At 36.4% G+C, this 24940-nt stretch overlaps 1 protein-coding gene across 8 annotated transcripts in view; it reads right to left on the bottom strand.

Moving 5' to 3' along the window:
* Nucleotides 1–887: 887 nt before the first annotated feature.
* The window catches only part of MECOM (MDS1 and EVI1 complex locus), a 284830-nt gene continuing 260777 nt past the window's right edge, over nt 888–24940 (bottom strand). For 5 of the 8 annotated variants that reach the window (XM_024753119.1, XM_024753123.1, XM_024753126.1 and 2 more), the window contains exons 9-16: nt 24364–24390; nt 18137–18303; nt 16984–17061; nt 13333–13502; nt 11256–11400; nt 7637–7873; nt 6620–6803; nt 888–2445 (exon numbers count right to left, since the gene is read on the bottom strand). In XM_024753119.1, coding sequence (XP_024608887.1) covers nt 2311–2445; nt 6620–6803; nt 7637–7873; nt 11256–11400; nt 13333–13502; nt 16984–17061; nt 18137–18303; nt 24364–24390 — 1143 coding nt within the window. In that variant the 3' untranslated portion in view covers nt 888–2310. The remainder of the gene's footprint in view (nt 2446–6619; nt 6804–7636; nt 7874–11255; nt 11401–13332; nt 13503–16983; nt 17062–18136; nt 18304–24363; nt 24391–24940) is intronic. The other 3 variants (XM_024753124.1, XM_024753120.1, XM_024753127.1) reach the window with 1 other exon arrangement.

Below are 24940 nucleotides of genomic sequence, written 5' to 3'. Positions count from 1 at the left end.
TTGTTCAAACCTCTACAGCTGGCCAAGTTGAAATAACCATCTTCTAAAACAGTTGGCATTATATTTAAGGTGCAAAAAAATACTCATAATGGCTCCCCCACCAGCGAATTTATTGTATGGAAATACCACTCCTCACATTCCAACTCCGTGTGTACATATATGAACACACAGAAGCAATTACGTGCATGAAAATTAAAATACCATTGCTTACACGAGTGAAAAGCAGAAAACATAAATTTTCAACAAAATCTGAATGGTTAAAGACATCATAGTAGATCAAGCCTGATGGAATACGGAGCAACTGCTAAATGATTATTTTGAAGAATTTGTAGCAATATGCAGTTTTTGTGGGTTTTTTTGGTAGAGGAAGAAAACTCGAAATCAAATCTACCCTCTGATTCTAACCATGAAAATATGATATTTTGCATGTAGGCAAAGACTTAAAATGATCATAGAAAAGTTAAAGGGTCCCACCACCCCTTTGGGAATCAATCAACAGTATTTGGGTAATTAACAACAAAAATAAGAAACAGAACACCTTTTGGCAGGCACTAGGTAAAATCGAGAAGAAAAACTATAGGTTGCTCTGTCCTAAGTAAAACGGGTACTGCAGACATGGGGTGATCCCAAGGACCATGTGGTGTTGCACCTGAGCCCTGACTTTGTACCACATGGAGAAAGTCCAGAGCAATGAGTGGGAGATAGTCCAAGTCCCTCTGGGCCAAGGGCTATCCTTCATGTCATCTCAAAACTATACATACATGCTCTACATTCCATGTTATCTATTAGGGCATCAAAGTCCCAGACAGCATATCTTTAAATCACTGGCTCCCAAAGGGAAACCAAAATTGCATGAGAAGGGAAAATACCACACTGTGGGAAAAAAATAACCATTTTTGTAAGTCTTTATTTTTTAGTTGCTCCTCCCATAGTAATGCACTGAAAGGCATAACAGTTTATATTGTACAAAGCATTGGAAGAAAGTACCTCAACTTGCCGATTATTTCAAAATGAGATTACAAACAAAAAGAAAACAAATCTGGTTCCTCGATAAAGGGCAAAATAACTGAATACAGTCTGTTATTTACGTCTCTCTTTTAACATAAGGTCTGGAACACTTCATTTTACAAATAGGATTAACATGAACATAACAACGCACAAGCTTGCAGACAACCAGCATAAAATATGGGGTACAGTTTTTAATCAGGAGAATCATGCTTTCATGAAAGAAATTATAATCGTTTATACAACTGAATCAATTTCAGTATTACAAAAACTAAGTTGCATCTATTCGTATTTAGCTCATTAAGAAGGAAAACAAAACAACAACAACAAAAAGGAATGTTAAGAAAAGCCAAACACCATTTGGCACTCCCATACACAGGTCGAGTCACCTTGGTCCTTGAAATTCAAAAAGGGGTGTGCCTCGGACGTCAGAAAGTAGTGGCTGACTGGAACAGTGCTATTTTAATCAACAAACAATAGTTTGCCAACAAATAAATACATGATACACGCAACACACACAAAAAAATTAAACATTAAAAAACAGTGACATGATTGTCTAAAATTAAGATGTTATTACAAGGATTTGGCAAACCTTCTATTAGCGTAGTGGTACAGCGGTACTGGTGATGAACAGGTTACTTCACTGACTTAACCTCTTTGAGCACTGAACATCCATAGTTTACAATATACACATACCCTCGTTCCCTCGTTTTAAACAATGTACTTAAAGAAGGCAAAAGTTAATGGGGAAAAAAATACTCCCTGTTATCAGTTTCTCTAATAATCAAGTGTGCATTTCATCCAACTACTTCTGTCTTCGAAGGGTTAAATTACGTAAAACTTTAACAAAGCAAGAAAATTAAATCTGTAATTAAAAGCAACTGTTCCCAATCATGTGTCAGGTGATCTTGTACAAAAAAGAATTCAGTTTCTATGGAGTGTTCATTCGTATCAATGCTGCCATCTTAACTACTCCTCTCACCCACCCACTCCCAGGGGCAAGGTGAACGGGAAGACGCCTTCTGCCCAGCAAGTTTTTCATTTTTATTGAATCATTTTAAGTCGCATTGATCCTCCAGAAGTCAGCAGCTGCCTTTGCTGTGCAAAACAAAATATCGAGAATAAATAGTTTCTTTTTCTTTCTTTCTTTTTTTTTTTTAATCATTCAGTTTAAGGTCCCCAGACTTTACATGAGTGACCCTTCAGGTTTATAAGGCATTCTGCTCAGCAGTCTTTTAAATAGTCCTATGTGAAAAAGCCATGCTACCGTTGGACTTGGTCCCATTCTGGTCGACCTTGGGAATGTCATACGTGGCTTATGGACTGGATAGCACTGGATTCCGCCGCAGCCCTGGCCATACTGTGCCACACGTTGGAAGAATTGTGGGATGAAGAATGGAGGGACTCCTTGTCGGACAATGACAACATCATAGCATATGCCTGAGGTAAAAAGGAGAGACTCGGTAAATGGCATTTGAAAACCATCACTTTTCATTCGAAGGATATCTTTGGTGAATGTTACAAAGAGAAGGGATCCTGAGAAGAAGCATCCCTCAGGGGTGTGTTGGGAAGAGTGCGGGACATTTTCTTGTGCTATAATGACATGGAGTTACTGCTGGCCTTCATTGCCTCGGGGCCACAATAGTGACACGATCTGCAGAACAAAACATTAATGACCCAACCTAGAATGACAAGAGCACCCCCATTAAGAAACAGGAGCCATCCCCCTCCCCGACCATAACTATAATAACCATCCATCCACTGTTTATGCACATGTTCAACTCACCCCAAATATGACTGAATGCTTACAACTGAAACTGCAAATACAGATAAGAGACAGGCCTGCCTTGACAGTACTGTGGTCCAGAGGAAACAGTCCCACGGACTCCTGCACTGGATAATTGAGAGCACTGAAGGTGAAATGACTCGCCCAAAGTCACTCACCTAGAGGGAAGGAGGCATAAGTAAAACTTATTTCTGCCCAGCTTTGAATGCTTTGCCCACTTCCCCTCCACACTTGAAGTATTCAGTGCTGACACTCAAAGACCTTGAAAGTCGAGGTAAATCAAGTCGGTTCTACCAAAAAAATGAAACAACACAAAAGACCCAGCAAAGTTCTAACCCTGTGCGCCAGTATCTGCCAGCAGAAGGTGCACAGGGGTGCTCTGTGAAGAAGTGCTCTTTCTTCCTTATTATCACGTCAAAGTCCAAATAGCTATTCAGAGAATCTCCCCATTTGCTGCCAAGTAAAATATTCAAATGAAATGTTTGGTCTTGACTTAGGAGTGAACTTTTCACTGTTGATTTGTTGGTCTCATCCACTGCTAAACTTGCTTGTCAAAATGCTGCTGAAGAGGAATCATTAAAGTCCTGCCAAAGACATTCCACCATCGGTAAACAAAGACAAAATGCCTCCGTTGTTAAGCAGAATTTCATCTCTGGGAGTCGTGCTGAGACATGTGGCCGGTCTGTGGTTTCTTCCGTAATCATGGCATTCAGTTAGAAAATCTGCTCTCACAGACTGATTTTGATTTGCTGGGTCATTGCTCTCAATGTACACATTTGACTTTTATGTATGCTATTTGCCTTCCGGACCTCTACAAAATCTCCGCAGACATGTTACAAATATTTCTTAAGCATCTACTCTATGCCAGGCACTGTGCTAGGTCCCAGGGAATCAGGGATAAATAACATAGAGTCTTTGTCCTTTGTAGGGTTTAAAGTGTGGGTGAAGTGAGCATTGAACTTTATTCCAATCACATACCCACATTTAGAGATCAAGATGAACACTATTCTGAAATGGTTTTAACAAAACTCATTCTTTTTTTTTTAACTCATTCTGATATGTGGAAAAATAAAAGGGATTACAAGAGAAAATTTTGAAATCCTGAGGTTGTTTTTGTTTTTTTTTAATTTATTTTTGCCTGCGTTGGGTCTTCATTGTGGCGCGTGGGCTTTCTCTAGTTGCGGCGAGCAGGGGCTACTGTTCCTTGCGGTGCGCGGCCTTCTCATTGTAGTGGTTTCTCTTTTTGCGGAGCACGGGCTCTAGGCGCATGGGCTTCAGTAGCTGTGGCTGGCGGGCTTAGTTGCTCCGGGGCATGTGGGATCTTCCCAGACCAGGGCTTGAACCCATGTCCCCTATATTGGCAGGAGGATTCTTAACCAGTGCGCCACCAGGGAAGTCCCGAAATGCTGAGTTTTAATCCTGGCTTTTAACCTGCCTCTATTCAGCTAGCTGCGTGACCTTGGGCAAGTTGCTTAATCTTTCAAGGTTACTTCCCTCATGTGAGATGTGGATAATAATAACAAAAACTTAGCTCCAATGGTTGTGGAGGAACCACAGCACTAACTTACATAAAGTGCTTAGCTTAGTGTCCCTGATGTAAATAGTACCTGTTATCATGAAACGAATTTTTGTAGGATAGAGTTTTTCAGGGAAAACTCTATACAGAAGGCAGCCACTGTTGTATTAGTCAACTATTTTGGATTCAATCACTATAAAAATCACAGAGTAAATATATGAGTTTTGAGTAAAGCATCTGAATCTATTCAGATTCTAGAAAATGATAAATATGGAATGTCTGCCTTTTGGTAATCAAAGGAAATAAACATTTTCATGCACGAGGATCAGTGCTGAGCACATAACTGACAGTTAATGAAAACTGAATGAATGAATGAAGTCTCATGAAACAAAGTCAGTTTGCAAAAAGGCATGACCATCTTCAGATTGATATATATATGACATTATCAAGTAATAATAAAAATATGAGCTAAAATTGCAACATGCAAGTATTTCTTGTGAAGGTAATTGTTAGCCCAGCTGGGCCGGGACTTTATATACCAAAATGCTGGTACTGAAATACATCATTTCCATTATCTTTAAGTTCCCAGGACCCTTTGCTTTCTATCACTGTGACAGTTTCAGGAATTTTCAGGTATTGTGCCTTATAATGTCATAATTTGGGGTGGAATAATTAAAAGAAATTTTAGAAAAAGAAAGAAAAGCTGGCTCCCCCAGTTTCTCTGATCCACTAGCAAGGAAGAACGGGAAATCAAGAGTTAAAAAAATATATTAGACACTTCTCACGGCTGTCTCCATGTGAGAATGAGATGTCTACTCTGGCTGGTTTGCTTTTTTTTTTTTTTTTTTTTTTTTTTTTTTTTTTTTTTTTTTTGCGGTACGCGGGCCTCTCACTGTTGTGGCCTCTCGCGTTGCGGAGCACAGGCTCCGGACGCGCCGGCTCAGCGGCCATGGCTCACGGGCCCCGCCGCTCCGCAGCATGTGGGATCTTCCCGGACCGGGGCACGAACCCGCGTCCCCTGCATCAGCAGGCGGACTCCCAACCACTGCGCCACCAGGGAAGCCTCTGGTTTACTTTTAATGTTAGAAAATGAAAATTTCATTTTTATCCTCATTCAATGATAGAGCAGGAAGGGACATTAGACATCTTCTCCACTCACCCCACTTTACAATGAGGAAATGATACCCATAGTTGTGAAGTGATGTTCTCAAGCTCATGAAGCTAGGCAACTCCAGAGTTGAGGCTGGGTGCTTTCACTTCAATTCAGAAAGAACATTTATGTTGCCTATTACCATACATGATATCTTAAGACTTTTTATTGACTTTACTGATACTTTCAAACTTGTATTATCCCACTGGAGTGTTTTCCCCACTTTAGTCGCGATATGACCACATTTGCTGTTAAGACCAGTGCAAAACATCTCATCCACATAAGAAATTTCCAGATGTAGGAGTTAATATGGTCACATGGTTTGATATGTCAGGCCACCTCTAAAATGAACTCTGGATCAAACAATTAGACCAAAGTGACCAACAGATATAACAACAGAAAGTTTCTTTTTTCTTTCTAAAGAAAGAAATGGACCTGGATAAACAACCTGGTTGAGTGCAGATGTCAAGTAGAAAGGACTGACTTCCCTTTTTTGTGAAAAAAGAACTGAGGCTATGTTCAGTGGTATTTATAGATCCTTAAATGGATTTATTTTGGCCACCATAGTGCTGATAGATTGCTATAGACCTCAATGAACTTGGGTACCACTCATTCATTCATTCATTCATTCAATAAAAATCGATAGGGTTTATCTCCAGGTTTGCCATTAAGTTGCTACAGACTTTTGGCAATTCATTTCATCTCTGACCCTCTGTTTACTCCTAAATTCTATCATTAGATGAGTTGTTTATTAATTATGTACAGTAAGAAACAAAAATAGAGGACAGAATTCACTTTCCAAAAATCTCAAAATGCAATTAGGCTGACAAAAATTATAGACACAAAGCATTAGAAAATAACTCTGAAGTAATATACAAATAGGTGCAAGTGAACATTATGGACCATCTATACAAAGGCAATGTAATTGCAGAGGAAAGGGATTATTGGAGGTCAGGGTTTGACACAGAAATTTCTGTGCAGAACCCAGTCATATTAATTGCCGTAGGGGTTGACTATTTTGGATTCGGTCATAGACAAAGATTTGAACGTTTTGAGTAAAGCATCTGAGCCTGCTCAGATTCTAGAACATTGCAAAGGGTATCCGCCTTTGGTGTCAAAGGCACAATGTCATCAGGATGCTATACTGTAGGAGAGTATGTACCTGTGATTTGGACTTTCTGTGTAACGGCTGTTTAAGTTCCTCTGGCACATGGGAAGCACTGAAAGAAGACACCTCAGCTTCAGTATATTGATTATCTTCCATTTTCCTCATTTTGAGGCTATCTGTGAAGTGCCTTATATGATCTAGAGCAGAAAGTCCAGTTTTATATTCTTCCTCTTTATACCTAAAATGAACCAATGGGAAAGCACAGAGGGTTTTTTTTTCTTTTTCAGTTTGATATCCAACCAAATCACTTTTCATTTGAGTCTATACACTTGTCAAACATATTATATTTGCAGTAGAAAGTAGCCTGCATCAATTCTTGGGTTCTTTAAAAAGCTTACAAATATTCTATCTTATAAATATATTTCTTTTCAGATTTTTCATGACTAAAGCAAGAGTATATTTGAGATAAAGAATTAAAGTCAATGACATGGGAAGTCAGCAATGCAGTGGAGACAGAGTTCATATGTTTATAATTTCCATTTAAAATAAAGCCAGTTACGATTATACTCGTTTGACACCAATTATCCCTATGAAAATATAATATTCCCATCAATTTAACTATTGGGCTAATTTTTTCCATTTAAATATCTATCATCTATATAGATTCCAAATATATCAAGTAAAGTGAAATTTATCTCAATAATATTGAATAATAACACACCAGATAAATTGAATAAATTAGATAATGTTGAAATCTCTATTTTTCTTTGAGGAGAAATAGGTAGAGTCTAAATAAGTGATTGTGTACTTGTGTAGCTCTCATTTTACCCTTCCTTCCTCAGGTTAATCAGAGTTTCACCAATACTGATGTATTTTTATGCTTGCGGATTATGTTGATGGCCACTTTGCTTCCATCTTTTAAAAATTAATCCACTGTGTATGCCTTGCTAATTCAAGTTTAGTTTTTATAATTTATTGCTCGCAAATTGCTTAGCACCTGGAATAGTGCACTAATGGAAGAACACAGCAGCAGGGATTGTAACCCTATGTGGATCTACTTTTGCTTCTCACCTCATTGGGGACGCCTTGCAACTCATCTCCAGGGCGCTGGTGTCTTCGTAGTCATCCTCATGGTTTCCTTCATGTAAAGTACTTGTCCCTGGTTCCTTTCCTGTTTTCCCAGTAATATCATTGTCTTCATCCTCCTCATCTAACAACACCTCGTCTTCCACCTCTTCATCATCCAGTAAGTCTGAATTTTGACTGGTCACCAAAGCCTTTTCATCTTTAAAGTGACTGCCATTCATTCTTTCAAAAGCATAAAAAAGAAAGAGATTCAATTGCTGGTATCATTTGTAAACGTGCAGTTAGCTCTATTATCACGTCTTCCTAGCAACAATTTAATTTTCAACATTTGTAGAGCAAATTTTTTATTGTTTAGGCTTTATGGTAACCATGGGAAAACAATGTAACCTCACAAATGAGAAAATGAAGAAAAAAAATAATTGTGTGATTATTCAGATTATAAATAGAGCCTCTGGTCGAACTGGGAAAATAATCTCGGTCTCCTATTTCTTATCAGGCCTTTGCTTGATAAATGATATTGTTATATAGGATATAAAAAGCACACAAAGGTTTTCTCTAAGTAAAATTACCTAATTACCATATAAGTATGCACCATTTAAAAGAACAGATTTCTGGAAAACCCATACCCCTGAGCAACACTGCCAAAGCTTCAATACACGTGCTTCAAGTGAATCTAAGAGTTCAAAGAAAATGTTAAAATAGCTGCCAAGGACTAACCAGTATTTGCTATTTCTAGGTGACATTGGTGGGTATACGGCACTTAAACACTCTACTGAGACTTGAAAGTGTTTGAGTGCTCATTTATTCGTACTTTGTTCAAATTATCCTGGATGATCTGAATGTAAAAAAATTCCTTGTTTCCCAGGATAACATTGGGGTGGGAAATGATATAAAAATGTAATTGTACAAATATCTTTTGAAGCTTACTTAGCAAGTGTGTATAACATAATGATGCAAAAGAAGACTATTATATTTAAAAAGCCATCTGTGATATTTTAGTCTGTGGTGGCAAGGATTGCAATACATGCTTCGAAAGTTTAATTATAAAAGAAACTTAATAACATAGAAGTCCCCGTTTAAAACTTTTGAGGGCATTTATGAAACTAGGATAAGCTTTTCAGGCTTTAAAGTAAACATTAAAATATGTGTAACTTGAATTTAAGTTTCGCTGTAAGGTTTTAAAGTTGAAACTGTTATAAAACAATTATAAATGTTTTAAATCTCTCTTCCTAATTTCCTCCTTTTAAAGATATATGATCAGGGAAGTTAAGGCAGTTGCCCAAGTACAGAAAGCTTGATAGAAATTAACTCATCCTAGGCATCCAGGTGTCCTGATTCCTGGGCCATTCAGAATCTTTCAATTTTGTCTTGCTCCTTTACCTATTTACTAATTCAGAAAACTTGCTGAGACTGCTAAATTATTGTTACAGTCATGTACAATTTTCACATTTAATGTAACTATTTTTCAGATTATGGAAAATCAGGTATCAGCGATAGACCCCCATCACTTTCCCACATTTAAAAAAATGAGTATAATTTAATACTTAGATTTCTCAGAGCAAAAAAAATACATAAATAAAACAATTGTGGATGTGACAGATGTACACAGTAAAAATTCATTTGACCAGAAAAAGTCATATCATCATTAAGTTTTTTTATACAATCCGTCTCTTAACCTCTTTTATCAAAGAATGATGAAAACATGTTTTGCACAGACATAAATTATTAGTTTCCAGTTACACTGCCAACTTGCTAGCTTGAATGGATCGAAATTGTTGTTTTAAAGAAATGAAAGAAAAAGTAAAAGAACAAAAGAGTGCATGGATGAAAACCAAAAGTAACAAAGCCAACGTGATTAAGAAAACCTATTTGTTAATTATGCTTTCAAATGTGGCAATTTATGGGGGTTAAATTATTCATCAAAAGTAGTCTGATAGGAGTTGAGGGGAGAAAAGTTGGATGACTCAGTCTTCTTACTTCTATGCTGTTTAGACATGTTGAAGCCAGATGTTGCAGCTTTATGGTTCACAAATCTCCAGCTAAGGGCTCGAAATCTGAATAGGAGTCTCAGAACACAAATGGTGCTTTTTGTTCGCGATTTCTTATTTGTATCATGTAACTGTCACTAACAAAATGTCAAAATTATCAAAAGATCATGACTGTCTTTCTTACTTGTCTTTAGTACTTTGTACTTCTGATATCTGCCTCACCTCTCTCTCTCTCTCTCTCTCTCTCTCTCTCACACTCACACACACACACACACACACACACACACACACACACACACACACACACATGGGCAAGCAGAGGGAAAGACATCCAACTGCACAAAGTTATAGTTTTATCAGACTTCTGAGAGGCTGGGAAGAGTCATGCAATAGCAGATATTCTCTCCTTGTTCCCTTAGAAACAATTTTATACAAGTTGAAGAACAGAGTGGTCATATATTTTTATGTTATCTTGGAAAATAATGTTTATTTGATACTTGCCTTAATGGAAAAAAGTATCTAAAACAATTAACTTTGACTTTTAATAGCATCAAAGATAGAGAACACTAACAATAACCCTTGCATGATAAAAAGTCATGGAACTTTCATGAATTTCCTGTTACATTAAAATGTACATTGCAGCATGCTAATTTAATAGGCCATTGGATAGTTATATTCAGAACAACATAGTTCTCAATATCAGATATTTAATTGTAACTTATAGATAAGAAAAATTAAACCCGGTAGTTTGGGTAAAATAATGTTTCATTTACATCACATAAAATGTAAAATACTAGATAAGTATTCATTATCAGCATCATTAAAAGATTTTCTATATGAATTAAGCCATATGTGCCTGATGTTGATAATGACAAGAGGGAGCCAGTGCACCTTAAAAACAAGGGTGAGTATACCCACTGAAACAAACGTGCCAGAATTAAATGAGGATGCATCTGCGAGCATACAAGGAAGGGATAGAATCTTATTCAGAAGCCACAAACGGTTTCTAAAAAGACATTTGGATGACATTCAGTAAGTATTTTATATGTAAATATCTACAGTATGTATAAATATATACAGATACATATACATACATATATATATATAGTCATATAATATATATAGTCACATACTCTCTGTATACATGATATATCATATGATCTATAATAGTAACCGCTGTTAGCCAGTGATTCAACTGAACCCCTGTGGTGGCTTTCCCTTCTAGTTGGAAAGTTTTGATAAAATATTCTAATTAGCTATCAAGAGAGGCAGAACAGAATGGTGGTAAAAGCCTGGGCTCTGGAACCACAGAGCCCAGTTGAATCCCATTTATTACTTAGGTGACCTTGGGCAAATTATTTAACCTTTGATGTCTCCATTCCTGCACTGATAAAATTATATAACAGTAGTCGCTGTCTCATAGGGTTATTAGGGTAATTAAGTTAACTAATAATATAAAGTGCTTAGAAGACCATTTGGTATTTAATCTGCACTAAATAAATACCAGCCATTGGTGGCAGGAGTAAAGTCGTGTCACAAGAGTGAGCACTGCAAATGTATTTGAAAACGTTCATTTGCGAAATCATCGACTTTAAAGAGGAAAAAACAAGCTTTACCTCTCTTCTGTGTTCCTGGGAGACTGGCTGCTATGGTTGCTATTCCCGATGAAATTTCGAATTTCTGTGAAGTAAGCATCTTCCTTGTCATCGAGAATCGCACCTGTACTTTCCAGTTCAGAATGAGGCGACGATGTGGCCGTACCTGAGGGGAGAGAGAGCCTTTTGTGAAAAAGACTATTATTTATAGGGCAACTTATTTTGAATCTCATACCTTCTTCATTTGATCAGTGCTGTTTCCTAAAACAGGCTTTTTCAAATATTAATAATGATAACTTTAGGAGGTCACAGTCTTCCCAATTTTACCTCAGTACCCATGCCAGTGAGGAATGGGGACTATTTTGAACCATTGAAATAGTGAGATACAGTCACCCAAAGATGCCGTTTCTCCCACTAGCTTCCTCCTTTTTGTAGAATGAGATGGGAACATTTTAATTTGTAGAATGAGAATATGGGGTGAGGCAAATTATAGAGAGGTCTTACATACATTCTGCAGAAGAAACTGTATACCTGGTTGCAGTCAATATGTATTTATTGCCCCTGTGCTAAAGTATGTTATCAAATAAAGACTGAACACATGCTGGAAATACTGCATCTTGATTTGGTGGATTAAGCCGTGGGTAGACTCAGAACACACCAGTCGAGAGACAGTTGTGGTATAGTATTAAGAGGACAATATTGAGTCTGTGGATTACAGAATGATTGTCAGCTTCCTTACCTATAAAATTAGAATCAAAATACCTGTATCACAGATTATTCTAAAGTTTCCATAAATTTACAAATTATAAACACTGTATAACATGTGGTCAAACTTTATAGTAACATTTGCTTCATGCTGTTTAGCGTGCCCACAAAATATCTACAGTTTAATAGTTCATCACAATAGTCTAGATGACAAAAACAAGAGGTTAGAACACCCCTCAGCTTAACAAAGTTATAACCTGGACCAAAAAACAAGTATTCAAATTTGACACATTATATCTTTAACTTATTTATCTTCTGAAATAATTTTGACTAGAAAAATTATAGTGGTATACTGTAAGAAAGTGTAGCCACTTTTGTGTATTGGATTAGACTTCTGCCTCTAAAGTCCAATATTTTAAAACCATGATCATTAGATTTTTGGCTTTAAGGGAAACGAAGAGTATATAGTTCATTCAAAAGCATAAGCAATGTTCCCATACAACAGAGGACGGATTAATAATAAAATAATTTCCTTCAGTAAAGATTACTACTTTGTATAAACCCAACTTTTCTCTGTTCCTAAAATCCTTTTCAGGAGCGGCATGCACAACCCCTCTCCTCACTTCTAAGTCATTTCCTTAATTCTCTAGAAACAAATTATGGCTACATAAGTTGGTTTCACACACACATGCCAGCTGCTAAGCATTCGTTAATCGTTTATTATCTAAGCATTAGAAACCAAAGGCAAGAAAACCTACCATGTCTTCTGCTAACTATGCGCTGGTACGTCTGGGTTAAGGGAAGCCTAGTTTTTTGCCACTTTTCACTTAATTCTACATTGGAATTTGTGACCAAAACCACACACCACTATCATTCACTACGGGTTACTCTGATCATGTTGACAGTCTTCAATCACTCATCTCTAAACAGGGTCCCCTGGAGAGGTCCTCTGAACTGCAGGCCTTCTGCAAAAGCAGCCATGGTTTCTAGGTTAATACTCAAGAGCGTGGCATCCTGGGGCTCCACTGTGGTCATCCTGCCAGGCTGGGGGCCACGTTCTGTGCCAATAGATGGAAAGATCGTTCTCTGCAATTTAGGAAACCTTGGTTCATGAGTCTCCGGTGAGTTCGGGTCATGGTTCTCTTCGCTTGAGACTGCCCACTGAGATGAATCCAGGAGAAAATAAAATCATCCACATAAAGCTCTGAGCTGTATATTATTCAACGATCACATCATTCACTTCATTCAAAAATCTCAAGGGAAACGTGCTGCAAATTTGCACAACAGGATCTGATTCTCGTGTCAAAGCGGAACGGGAGAATGCTCACAGCTGTCTTTTAAAATAAGAAAAATAAGCTACCATCTCCTCCTCAAAACGCAATTGATGACCTACCAGACATGTTCCCATTCTCGTGCTTCTTTAGGTGTCTGTCTAAGTTGGTTTGTTGACCAAAACACCTATCACATAAGTGACACTTAAAGGGCTTCTCTTTATTGTGGATGTTGCGAACATGCCGCTGCAGGTTAGAAGATATGCTGAATGACCTGTCACAGTACTTGCATCTGAAAAACAAACACAGAACGAATATTCGCAAGCAAATCAAAAGAGAGTTCTCAAGACAAGCAAACCAGATCTCCGAAACTATCACTGCAGAGAAGATTACTATCCACACAGCCAAGATTTCAATTCCAATAAATAGACTTTGATTGCATTAAAGATTTTCATGACTTCATAAAAAACCATAATAAAATACTTCATAAAACACCATAATAAAATCACAAGTTTATGAAGGTAATCAGTTCTAATACTTCAAGTAAAGCTCACAAAATTAAAAATATTAAGAAATAGTAGTTTTGTTTTACCTTCTGCTTAGGACAATACAATTAAATCTTCTGTAAACAAACATGAAACAGACTCACATATTGTTCAAATAAAGTAAAAAGATCATTTTTTAATTCGAAACTTCTGAGCCTGATTAAATAATTTCTTAGTCAATTCATTTTCTCAATTGCTAATCCTGAAGGAGAAATTCTGTTATCTTCTCCAAAATAACAATAAAGGTTCCAAACTCTTAAAACTGGGGCAATGTAATAGTTTAGTCTGATACCAAAGATACCGATTTTCATAATCTATAGTTATTAGGGGCCCCCAAAGCCTTTATTGTGTTAACGTTTAAACCGTCACAAAAGAAAGAGTACCACTAAATTCTCCTTTTCGGATAAAAACACAAGGTCTTTGCTAACCCCCTCTCTCTGGATTCCCCCCAGTTTTCCACTTTTATTTTTCCTAGAGTCTGTGGCAGTTCTGAATCAGGTCAGTTTTTTCAGGAAAGTACATATTATTGCCTGGCTAATTGTTTCTGCCTTCCATGATATTTAAGATAAAAAATCATAAATTACTGAAGTTCTCCTTCAGTCACAAAATAAAAATGTAACCTCCCACCCTCTCCCCTTCCCACCAGCTCTTATGGTGAGGAAGAAAAGTGATAAATGACAAGATTTTCTCCTCTGGCATTTTAAAGGGTGCATTGTCTGTTTACATGATTTTTTGGTACATGTGTTGCGTAAAAGGAAAAATCAACTTTCTCTAGATAACTTTCAAGTGAAAATTTCTAACTTAGCATCCAAAAAATCCGAAACTCATTCTTCCGTGTGTGAAGGGCCCTTCTCCCACTTCTGAATGCAGACTCAGCAGTTCGAGGGACTCTACATCAGAAACTGCCCCACTCCATTCAAAGTGTTTGGGCTTTATGGCTGTCTCTACATGAGGCCAGATGTCCAGTTAGTTCGGTGGGGAAATAAATCTGTTAAACTAGTTACATTGTCATCGTATCAGTAAACCTACTCAAGGGCTGATTCAATTTCCCTCCTAAAACACCATTCTGGCACCATGAGGTTCCTCAAATTTAAATTAATAATATTAACTTTAAAATGGGTAAAATCCCACATTGATAGTAGTTGTAATATTTAAGCCTCTGTTTTTGAAAAAATATATATATGGACTCTTGGCTTTCTTTGAACTTCCAAGGCCCACTGCAATGAGAACCATGGTACAGTTAGCACAGTTGTGTTGTCCTAAGCAGAATAACCTAGGAAACACTGATAGAGAAAACTTAAACTCCTATCAAACTTTTTAGAAAAATTTTCACTCAAAATATTTTCTGCACAAATCATGAGGAAGAGAGATTTTGACTTTGACACGCTTCCAACTGTCTGCTTATAGGCACAGAAGCTGTAAATCCAATAAATATCATCCACTCTAATAGAATCAGTCAATAAGGAAGTTTTAACCAAAAACCATCTGTTACTTTGTATCTTTCCTCTGCTAATATCTTGGCCAAATGTCTGAGTGCTCCTAAATAATAATCATTCCATTCTATTCCAGTAAATTAGTTGGTGGTCAAGAAACAGCTCAATTCAGAGCCTAAGTTTCAGAAATTCTAAACAGGAATACATAACACACGCGTGAGCATACACGATTAAGCCTTCCTGGTTACTGGATGTAAACACAGGGGTCAAGGGAGCCTTTCAGATCATGGTATGAGATTAAAAACGCTGACTTGAGAGTTCCAGAACTGGGTTTTAATTTTGGGTCTATTAATACCAGACCTTACAGAAGGCAATTAGCATCCCTGGATCTAAATTTTTTTACTTGTAAAACAGAAGAGCTGGACAAGTAACTGTTTAAGGTCTTCAGCTATGAAAAATTCTGGTTTGCGTTTTTAAAAATATACGTACAATAATAGCACCGTTTACAGGGTAGAATGAAACCACTGAATTCAGGTACAAAAAAAGAGTAAAATGAGCATGGTATCATAGTCGCGTACCAGACCCTTGGCCATAACAAAATGTAAGTGTGGAAATCTTTCCTCCACTTAAGCAGAATTCCTTGGATGTGACATTTTCTCAAAAAAGGGAAATCATCTAACACATCCCATTTTTATATCTCTCTGAGACCTACTATATCAAGTACATTCTATCACATATAAAGTCATTTATAAATATCACTTATGATTAGTGATTTACAAAACATGTAGGAAAGCAACGAATTTAAGAAAATACTTTATTCTTTTCTGAGTTTAAGTCCCTCCAGTTTTCTCCTAAAATTTCTCCTAAAATTTGAACAATCTTCAAATGAACATTGGTCTGCCCATTTTCTTATCCTCGTATGTAAAAAAAAGTCTTTGAAAGCTGATAATTCATTTATTTTAATGACAAAAGCATTCAGACAAAAATAATTTTACACATATGCAATGCATAAGAATTTCAAAGCAGAATAAAATTACGATATTACTTAAGATAAATAACATTCATTCTTTGAAGAAATATTCATGAGTACCTAATACTGTGTGCAAGGCATACACATTCAACAATGTCGGTGATATTTTAAAACTGGAATGGAGAATGGTGGTTAGTTTCGTTTGTTAGTAAACAATAATATTAAAATTAAACACAGGTGCCATGTGTCATATGGCTAATTTTGACACTTAAGAGAATAAGCTAAGAAGCACTTGAGAAACTGTTGACAGAATTGCTCCCTTCCTATAATGTATTCTATTTTATCTGTTCTACCCCTAGCTCCCTTTTCTTCCTCCTCTCCAGGTTTAAAATTTATTCTTTAAACCTCCTAATGGGACCTGTAGACATTGACTTAGCTGTACTGGGAAAACAAAGATATGTCCGGGTTGTTAATTCCTAGCAGAGATTTAAGGCTTGGAAGAGGGAGGCTGCAAGATTATGATTATTGTCAATTAAAATGGCATGAATCACTGAGGAGAGAGAGCACTTAATTTTAAAAATGTATAACAGTTCTTAAACGCTTATTCTATACTAGACACTGCTAGAACTTTTAAACTGAGATATAAGAAGACGATTCAAGAAATTAGGACTTTTCTAAATTTTAACCCCAGCCATTAGTTAATTCTTCTTTGACTCAAAACTGAACAGACAGACATTCACAAAAATAGCCTCTTTTAAAATTCTGGCAATGAGCCTACTTTATTACAATATTTATCAAGACATTTAGTAAAAATCATTGTCAAACCTGTAAGGCTGCTCTCCTGTGTGGGTTCTCAAGTGCCGTGTCAGGTTCGCAGATCTTGGAAAAATCTTGCCACAGTATCTATTATGAAAAGATGTTTATAAGAGAAAGTCAGCACAATTGACTGTATTCCACTCAAGCTGCATAGAAGCCAGATGCTTATTCCTGAATTAATTAATCTCGCATGGAACTCACATGTCTTTGGTATTTAAAATTTGCAACAAAGCCATTCTACAGATATAAATAACTCTACAAATAAAGACTGCGTTATGAGATCCGGTTGAATTTGCTCATGCATAAGCAAGCAGTTTATGAAAACAGACTTGAGTTTTGATGACCCCCATGCTCCTCTTTTATTAACTCTGTATCTTTACATTCACAAAACTGAACCAGACAAGGGGATTAAAAAATGACAAGAGCCTGTGATTCTGGGTTGATGTAAACAGATTTCAAATGTTTCAACTCATTTTACGTGTTAGGCACAGTGACCACTCTCTGTACATTGAGTGGTATCAGATCAGACAAGATTCTAAGACCTCATCCATCAAGGTAGGTTCCTATAAAAGCTTTTCTGGAAAGAAAGTGACACATTTTCCAAACAGCAGATAAATTGATATGCCTGAGTCAGATGCCACAAATTTCTGAAGACAATTCAGAAATTGTAAGTATGATTTATTAAAAAAGAAAACAGAAACCAAAAAAGAGCTTTACTGTACTACTGATAACAAGGAACTTATTAACTAGTTTTCTTCACTTATCGACCTTATTTGTCCTTCATTAATAGCCTTATTCTTCAATGCCATGACAATTAATAAATATATGCTTGAGGACAGTAGTATTATACCTTTGGATGAAAATAATTAACTGTGAAAGAAATTCATAAATATCAAAGTGAAACAAGTAGATAGCATTTGGACCATTTCCAACCTCATTTATCACAACCAAATGGCCTGTGTTAAAATTTTCATTTAATAATAATTTTTTTAAACCACTATTTTTATATCCCACTAAATAAAGAGTACTTTGAAGTGCTTGAGATCTATCATGGTTGCTATTAATCATCCAATCAAGAATAATTTCCAAAACAAACAGCAGGGCCTTTTGAAATCAGAGGGGAGATTTTTGGAAAGCAGGCCATGATTAACTTTGCAGTTACCTGCAGGTATAGCGTTCCTTTCCTTTCCGCAGGAGGTTCTCTGGCAGGGCGCTGGGAGGAGCTCTGAAGTTGAACATGGAGGGAACCGACTGTAGAAGTTCACTGGCCTCAGGTTTCAGGGCACTGAAGCTCTCCAGCTTCTCCGCCATGTTTTCAATAGCCGACATCTGAAAGGCAAAAAGCACAAGACCATGAAGGATGGGGCAGACATCCTCCCTTCTGTAATTATCTCTAGCAAACCAAGAACAGATTAATGAGAGGGAAGCATCAAATCTGCTGAATGCAAGGGGCTGTAGAAAGAGATCGTAGTGTCCCAATATTAAACAAATGAGAGAATTCATTGATCTTAAAGATAACAAAGGTAGAATCAAGCTTACAAAATGCCAAGTGAACTTTTCCATAAGCCCTTAGTTAGACCATTTTGTAATAATTTGATATAAAATTGAGCAATGAAATACATGAGAGAGAATAAAGCGGTTAGATTTTTTATTAAATTAAGAGACAACATTAGTATCATGCTATCAACAATCACCAGGCCCACCTGTGAATGACTGCAAGAAGGAAGAAATTAATACATCCCCTCCAGAGGCTGACTGGAACCAGGAAATGTTTGACTTTACTCCCTCCCTTTTTAGTATAAAAGAAGCTTGAATCTAACTCTGGCAAGATGGTTCTTTGGGACACAAGTCCACCATCTTCTCAGTCTGTGAGATTTCCGAATAAACGGTAAAAAAAAAATAGTAAACTGGAAATTATAGCAAGAGATCCTGTATGCCTTGTCTAGGTAATAAAAACCATAGGAAGTAGGGAGTCCCATGAAAAGAACTCACAGCATGAAAAACATCAGGTGTTCCAAAGTTATAGCTTTAGCCAAATGTATGCAATGCAGAAGGAAAAAATTAAATGTGTAAACAGTGCTTTACGTTAAATTAATATCTGGATATACTAGACTTTTAAGTGCGATTATGTACAAAGAATTTTGGTGAAATATTCATTTGTCCTGGGCAAAGATTAAGTTGAAATGACAGTTCATGATATATTATCATAACTTCACATAACCTGGCATGGGCATTGTAAGTATGACCAAACTCTTAGAGCAGTATTCTTGAAGAAAAACTATCCTGCCTGGTTCTTCCCCTCAAATAACCTAATTTATTTTGCTTATAATCTTCAAGTTTTTGTCTACCTGCACACATATTTGACAGTCATAGACAGAGGATGGCATTTACTTTCAATGGCAGCTTGATCCTTACTGTCTATAGTTAGACAGACTCCCTCACCTTTCCTTCAACCCTCCCAAAATGTTGTTTCCCCCATGCTCACGTTTTATTTGGAAGCTGCTTACTATTGAATTTTTAAGAAGAAAAAGCAAACTCTCAGGCCATCTTGTAAAATCAACTCACCCATTGTTTATTTGGTTCTCAGGGCACTATGCCACTGGAGAACTCACAAAGCTGTTTAAAAGGTGTTTGCACTCTGTTTCTCAAAAGGCTGGGGCGGTAGACCAGAAGACCCCATGCAAGGATTAAAAATGTTAACAACTATACATTCAAGTAACCGATCAACCCAAGAAAAAGATTCTTTTGCTGATAAGATGGTAAGACAGAGCTGGAGTTCCAATTTATTATGAGTCCAGGTTAAAAATAAAAGGCAACACTTCATACTCAAAAAGAAAATTAACAAAATTTATACTCCGCGGACACACAGCCGGACAGAATACCACTGACTTCTTAAACTGGAGCAAAATCTTAACCAAATGGCCTAAACATGATTCTCTTCTTACAAAGGGAATATTGTATGCTTGATTCTTCAAATGACTATTCATGTTGTAGTTAGCTTTCTTTCTTTTCCCTTTATCCTGGAGCCTGCCCTCTCATTTCATGCCCAGACTCCTAATGCTAGCTACAAATTGCAATGTACAGGGTACCACTGCCAATTTGCCAAATGTCTTTCATCACACACGGTGCAAAAAAATCTCAGAGGAAAGTCAAGATACATTTACTTGTCAGACGACAAATGTGAACTCACTGGGAGGCGGTAGGGGCTATAAGCTCAGGGGTCTGATTCATAATCACTCAGCTGCTAAAACATTCTCCACAGATGCAAGCAGACAGCACATTTGTCACTATGAAGGATTCTGACACATACTGATCACAGGGCAGAGATATAAAATGATGCTGCTGCTTATAGAGGTTGAAGGAAACTCTGTCCCTGCTGAATATGGTCATTATCCCCCTCTAACCAGAGCATTAGCATTTTCATATTACTTTGGATTTTATTTATTAAAAATCAATCCAGAAATATTTTATGATACTATTTTATTTGCATTTATTCCTTTTAATTGTTGCTTGCAGAAAATCATTCTGATATCCCACCCTCCATGGAATAAATTGTCTGAGTGAAAAATGACCTCTGGCCTTCAAGCTGATTAGCAGTAACAAGCAGGGGTAAGGGGCATGACCGCATATATTTGTTGGGAAAAATAATAAGTGCATGGGTGATGGTTATAAATGTTTTATTTATGTACATTTAATATTTGAGTAAAGTTTCATTATCTAGTGGTTTTAAATCATTTGAGTGTCCGCCCTGCCGACACACTCAGATTCCTGGGGCAATACATCTTGTAGAAACACTTTCCTTTTATATGGAAAATAGCTTACTCATGACTATCATTATTCTCGGCTTTCATCTCCAGCACATATAAACTACAAGTCCTTCAAGTTATTTAAGAGCAATTGGCTGTTGAGAAATGTGTCTTGCTTTAGTAGCTGCTAATAGCTCCTTTTAAAGGAAGATCACTGTGATTACTTCACCTCAAACTGTTTCAATTTGGGAAAAGCATTAAGAAATAACAAAATATAGTATGGACTTGATGACTAAGTAACAACATTCTTAAAGATAATAAGAAAAAGAATAGGGGTTACCCAAGCGCCTCTCTTATAAGCCACCCCACACCTTTGGCTTGGGGTGTCAAATGAAAAGAGGATTAAGTTAGAGTGGGGAAGAGGGAGAGAAGAAAGATGGGAAGTGAGCCACATATGCAGACACACACCCCCTCTCCACTTTCTTTCCGGCTAGCAACCACAGAAACAACATAAAAGCCATCGCTGAATCCTTCCTCTCATCTTCCAAAGATTTGCTCTCACAGCACTTGACATCAGCTGAAAAGAGTAAGTTTCTCCATTAGGACAGATAGAAGTGACTTAGATTGACATATAGACACTACTATGTATAAAATAGATTAATAAGAACCTACTGTACAGCACAGGGAACTCTACTCAATGCTCTGTAATGACCTATATGGGAAAAGAATCTGAAAAAGAGTGGACATATGTATATGTATAACTGATTCACTTTGCTGTACACCTGAAACTAATACAGCATTATAAATCAACTAGACTCCAATAAAAATTAATTTTTTAAAAAAGTGACTTAGACATCTGCTAGTTGGGGTAGTTTAGCCATTCTGTGACCAACAATCAGCCCTGGTCCATATCTTGGATTAAGGTGTTGGATTAAGATGAGTTTTATCTAATGTATGGGTCCAAACCTCAACTTTCTCTAGCTATCTGGGCTGACTCATGCGATACTCCTCTTGGAATAACATGCATTTTGTAGAAGTGGTAAGTTTTGACATTCATTTTAAAGTCTGACTTGGTATTTTAAAAACCAAGATGAATTGGGATAAATGAAACAGAATCTAGCTGGATATACTTTTCAACTATGAAGAAACCAATGAAGGGGGAACAATGTGTACTACAATGAAGAGGACATTTGCTGAGAATGGGGGAAAAAAGGAGGAAAAATCACATCATATATTTTAAAAACGTATTGCCCTCTGTCCTATTAATGTCGTAGGCTAATCTCCGATCAGTAAATGACAGCTTTTTTCCTATGGAACAGTAATTTTTATTTACATATATTGTAGTTGTTGATGGTATCTGCAGCCAGATGTCTGGAAAAGGAAGTCATTTCACCCCCTTCCAGTCCCCAAGGGGCTATTAACTTTATACTGACGCAAACTAATATTTAGACACAATTCCCTAGCTCCTACCAAAAAATGTAGCTATCTCTCTCGTCAAATAAAGTTAGTATTTGTAAAAACATTTCAGCAGGCAAGATATCATCAACTGGGTCTGAAGCACTTAGCTTAACATTTTTTATCTGGCAGCCAATAATTGATGACATAAAGAAGTTTCTCATTAAAACTATTAAAGTGACAATCTGATTATACAAAATGATATGTCCAATGGCACCATGAATTATGTGACCTAATGTTTCACAAATTAGATTACACATGGCTTTATCATAAAATAACTAACTTTTCATAAATAACTTATGATGGGAAAGTTTGTAGATTTGGTAGTTTTCTATATTTATTCACTTGATAACTAGAGAAATCTTAAAATCATGGCCATTTGGGGGAGAAATACATATTCATATTTTATGGTTGTCTCATCCCACATATCACATTCTGCAGTTATGATTATAAAATTATAGGGTTTTTTAACCACTCAAAATTATAAACTTTAATATTTTACTACTTTCCACTAATATCTATATTTTATAGTACAAATATAAATTATTGCTTTGAAAAACCTATGAGTCAAAGAATGGGAGTGTTTCCAAAGCATTGCAATGGCCGTTGCTATACCATTGTACTATCAGGAAAGGGTGTCTAACTTAAAATCTGAACTGGCTTTGTAAGTTGGTAGAAGCACTGGCCATTTGTGTAGGAGACAGCACCTTATGCTTGAAGCGCCTAACAGCAAAGCTACTAGCAAGTAATACTCTACGTTAGAAATAATGAGGACGATGACGTACGATATTCTGGACAGACCTTTGCCAGGAGAGGCAGACAAGAAACACTGGAAATATAAGCCAGGATAATGAAAGAACAACGCTGTCTACAGCACAGCTTTGCCTAATAAGGAAGTTTCTGTCTCTCTACTCTTATACTTTGGAAATAAATGAACTTAATCCTTAAAAGTTGATAGGATGAGAAAAATCACAATTCATCACATATTCCACAGAAGAAATAAAATAGAAGAACTTCTGTTCTAAAAGGAAAACTAACATCAGATAGAGGAAATAGGTGACTGCCAAAGTGCTCTAACTTAAAATAATTTATATATAATTATATGGTGACTAAAGGAAAATTTAACTACATTCCAAGATTCTGCCCATACTTCAGAATCAGGATAATTTTGAGTGAAGAGGAAGGGGAATGAAGGAGTAAAAGCACATACACTTAGAGGAGATTTTGTAATATATGTTATTTACATATATTTCCATTGACTCAAGGTTTATTTGGTAGTGAAAAGTAAATAAATAGTATTCTTTGTATCTTGAATAAAAAATAAAGTTTTCCCCTACTGATGTCAACTGACTGTATCTGGAAACGTTAATTGAAGGTTGAGGGGGAGGGATAAATTGGGAGATTGGGATTGACATATACACACTACTATATATAAAATAGGTAACTAATAAGAACCTACTGTATAGCACAGGGAACTCTACTCAATATTCCGTAATAGCCTATATGGAAAAATCATCTTTAAAAAGCATGGATATATGTATATGTATAACTGATTCACTTTGCTGTACACTTGAAACTAACACAACATTGTAAATCAACTATACTCCAATAAAATTTTTTTAAACTTTAAAAAAAAAAGAAAGTTGAGGAAATGGACCCAATGCTAAAGGATACATTCACTAGTTAGATAAAGATTTTTAAACATTTAGTCTTAGGACTCCACATAGCCAGAACCAAGTTCTGCCCCAGGTTATATGAATGTGAATTCCAATGTCATCTTGTGTCTACACATAAGTTCAGGTTTTATCCTTTTGAAGGCTTTATCATAAGCATCTTTAACATGCTGGTCAGGCTCCCCCAAATAATGGTTGTTTCCACTTAGTGACCCATCTTGAAGTCCCTTTTAACAACATGCTCCAAAGTACCCAGAAAGAGTTCTACATCAAGGTATAATTACATGGAATGGGTCAGATTTAGAGAATAAACTTTCTGTAAACAATTTATAGCACACTAAATGCCCAATTATAACTGAAAGTATTCTGCAGCTTGACAAAGCTGGAAATCTATCTGCTAAAGCCATATCATTTTATGGAAAGGGCTCAGAATTCTTTGTCTGTATGGCAACTTATAAGTTGTTTTCCTTTTAATTCTACGTTATTTTAGTCAAAAATATAAGTAGGAAACTTACCCAAGTTCTCTGATCAGGCAGTTGGAACTGGGAGCAAAATTGAAACAAAAAACAAAAAATTACTTCTGTATCAGTATCTTTATTGCAATCTATCCTTTGAGAAATTAACATTTATACTAAGTAATTTTTGCTTATCATGTAACAATACCTTGAGTAAAAGCTTTGGAAATGAAAATTAATAATTTTATAACACTGCTGAGTTTCCTCTATTTACCTAAATTAAATTTTAGAATCATGGTTATAAACCAGAATGTGCTTATTTCCAAGAGAGCTAAATACTACTTACTATCAAATCTTAAATAGCAAAGTAGATACTTCCTTTTTACCTGTTTGTACTCACTGCAAAACAAGATTCCTAAATTTTACTTTAATAACTAAAAATTAAGCAATTTCCTGCAAAAAAGATATAGTCTCTTGCATTTTTACAATGTTAGTAACAAAGAAAAGATATTTACTCAAATGTGAATCACTGAGTAACAAAAAAGTAATGTCCTTGGAAAAAAACTGCTTGACTTCTACTAGGATGGGACTGGGACCATCAGTAGGCCAAACACTGAAGGATATTAATGAAAAGAAC

The sequence above is a fragment of the Neophocaena asiaeorientalis genome, unplaced genomic scaffold, assembly GCF_003031525.2.
Source record: "Neophocaena asiaeorientalis asiaeorientalis breed wild unplaced genomic scaffold, Neophocaena_asiaeorientalis_V1.1 scaffold560, whole genome shotgun sequence".
NCBI classification, from domain to species: Eukaryota; Metazoa; Chordata; class Mammalia; order Artiodactyla; family Phocoenidae; genus Neophocaena; species Neophocaena asiaeorientalis.
This window is presented reverse-complemented; position numbering and strand designations above follow the sequence as displayed.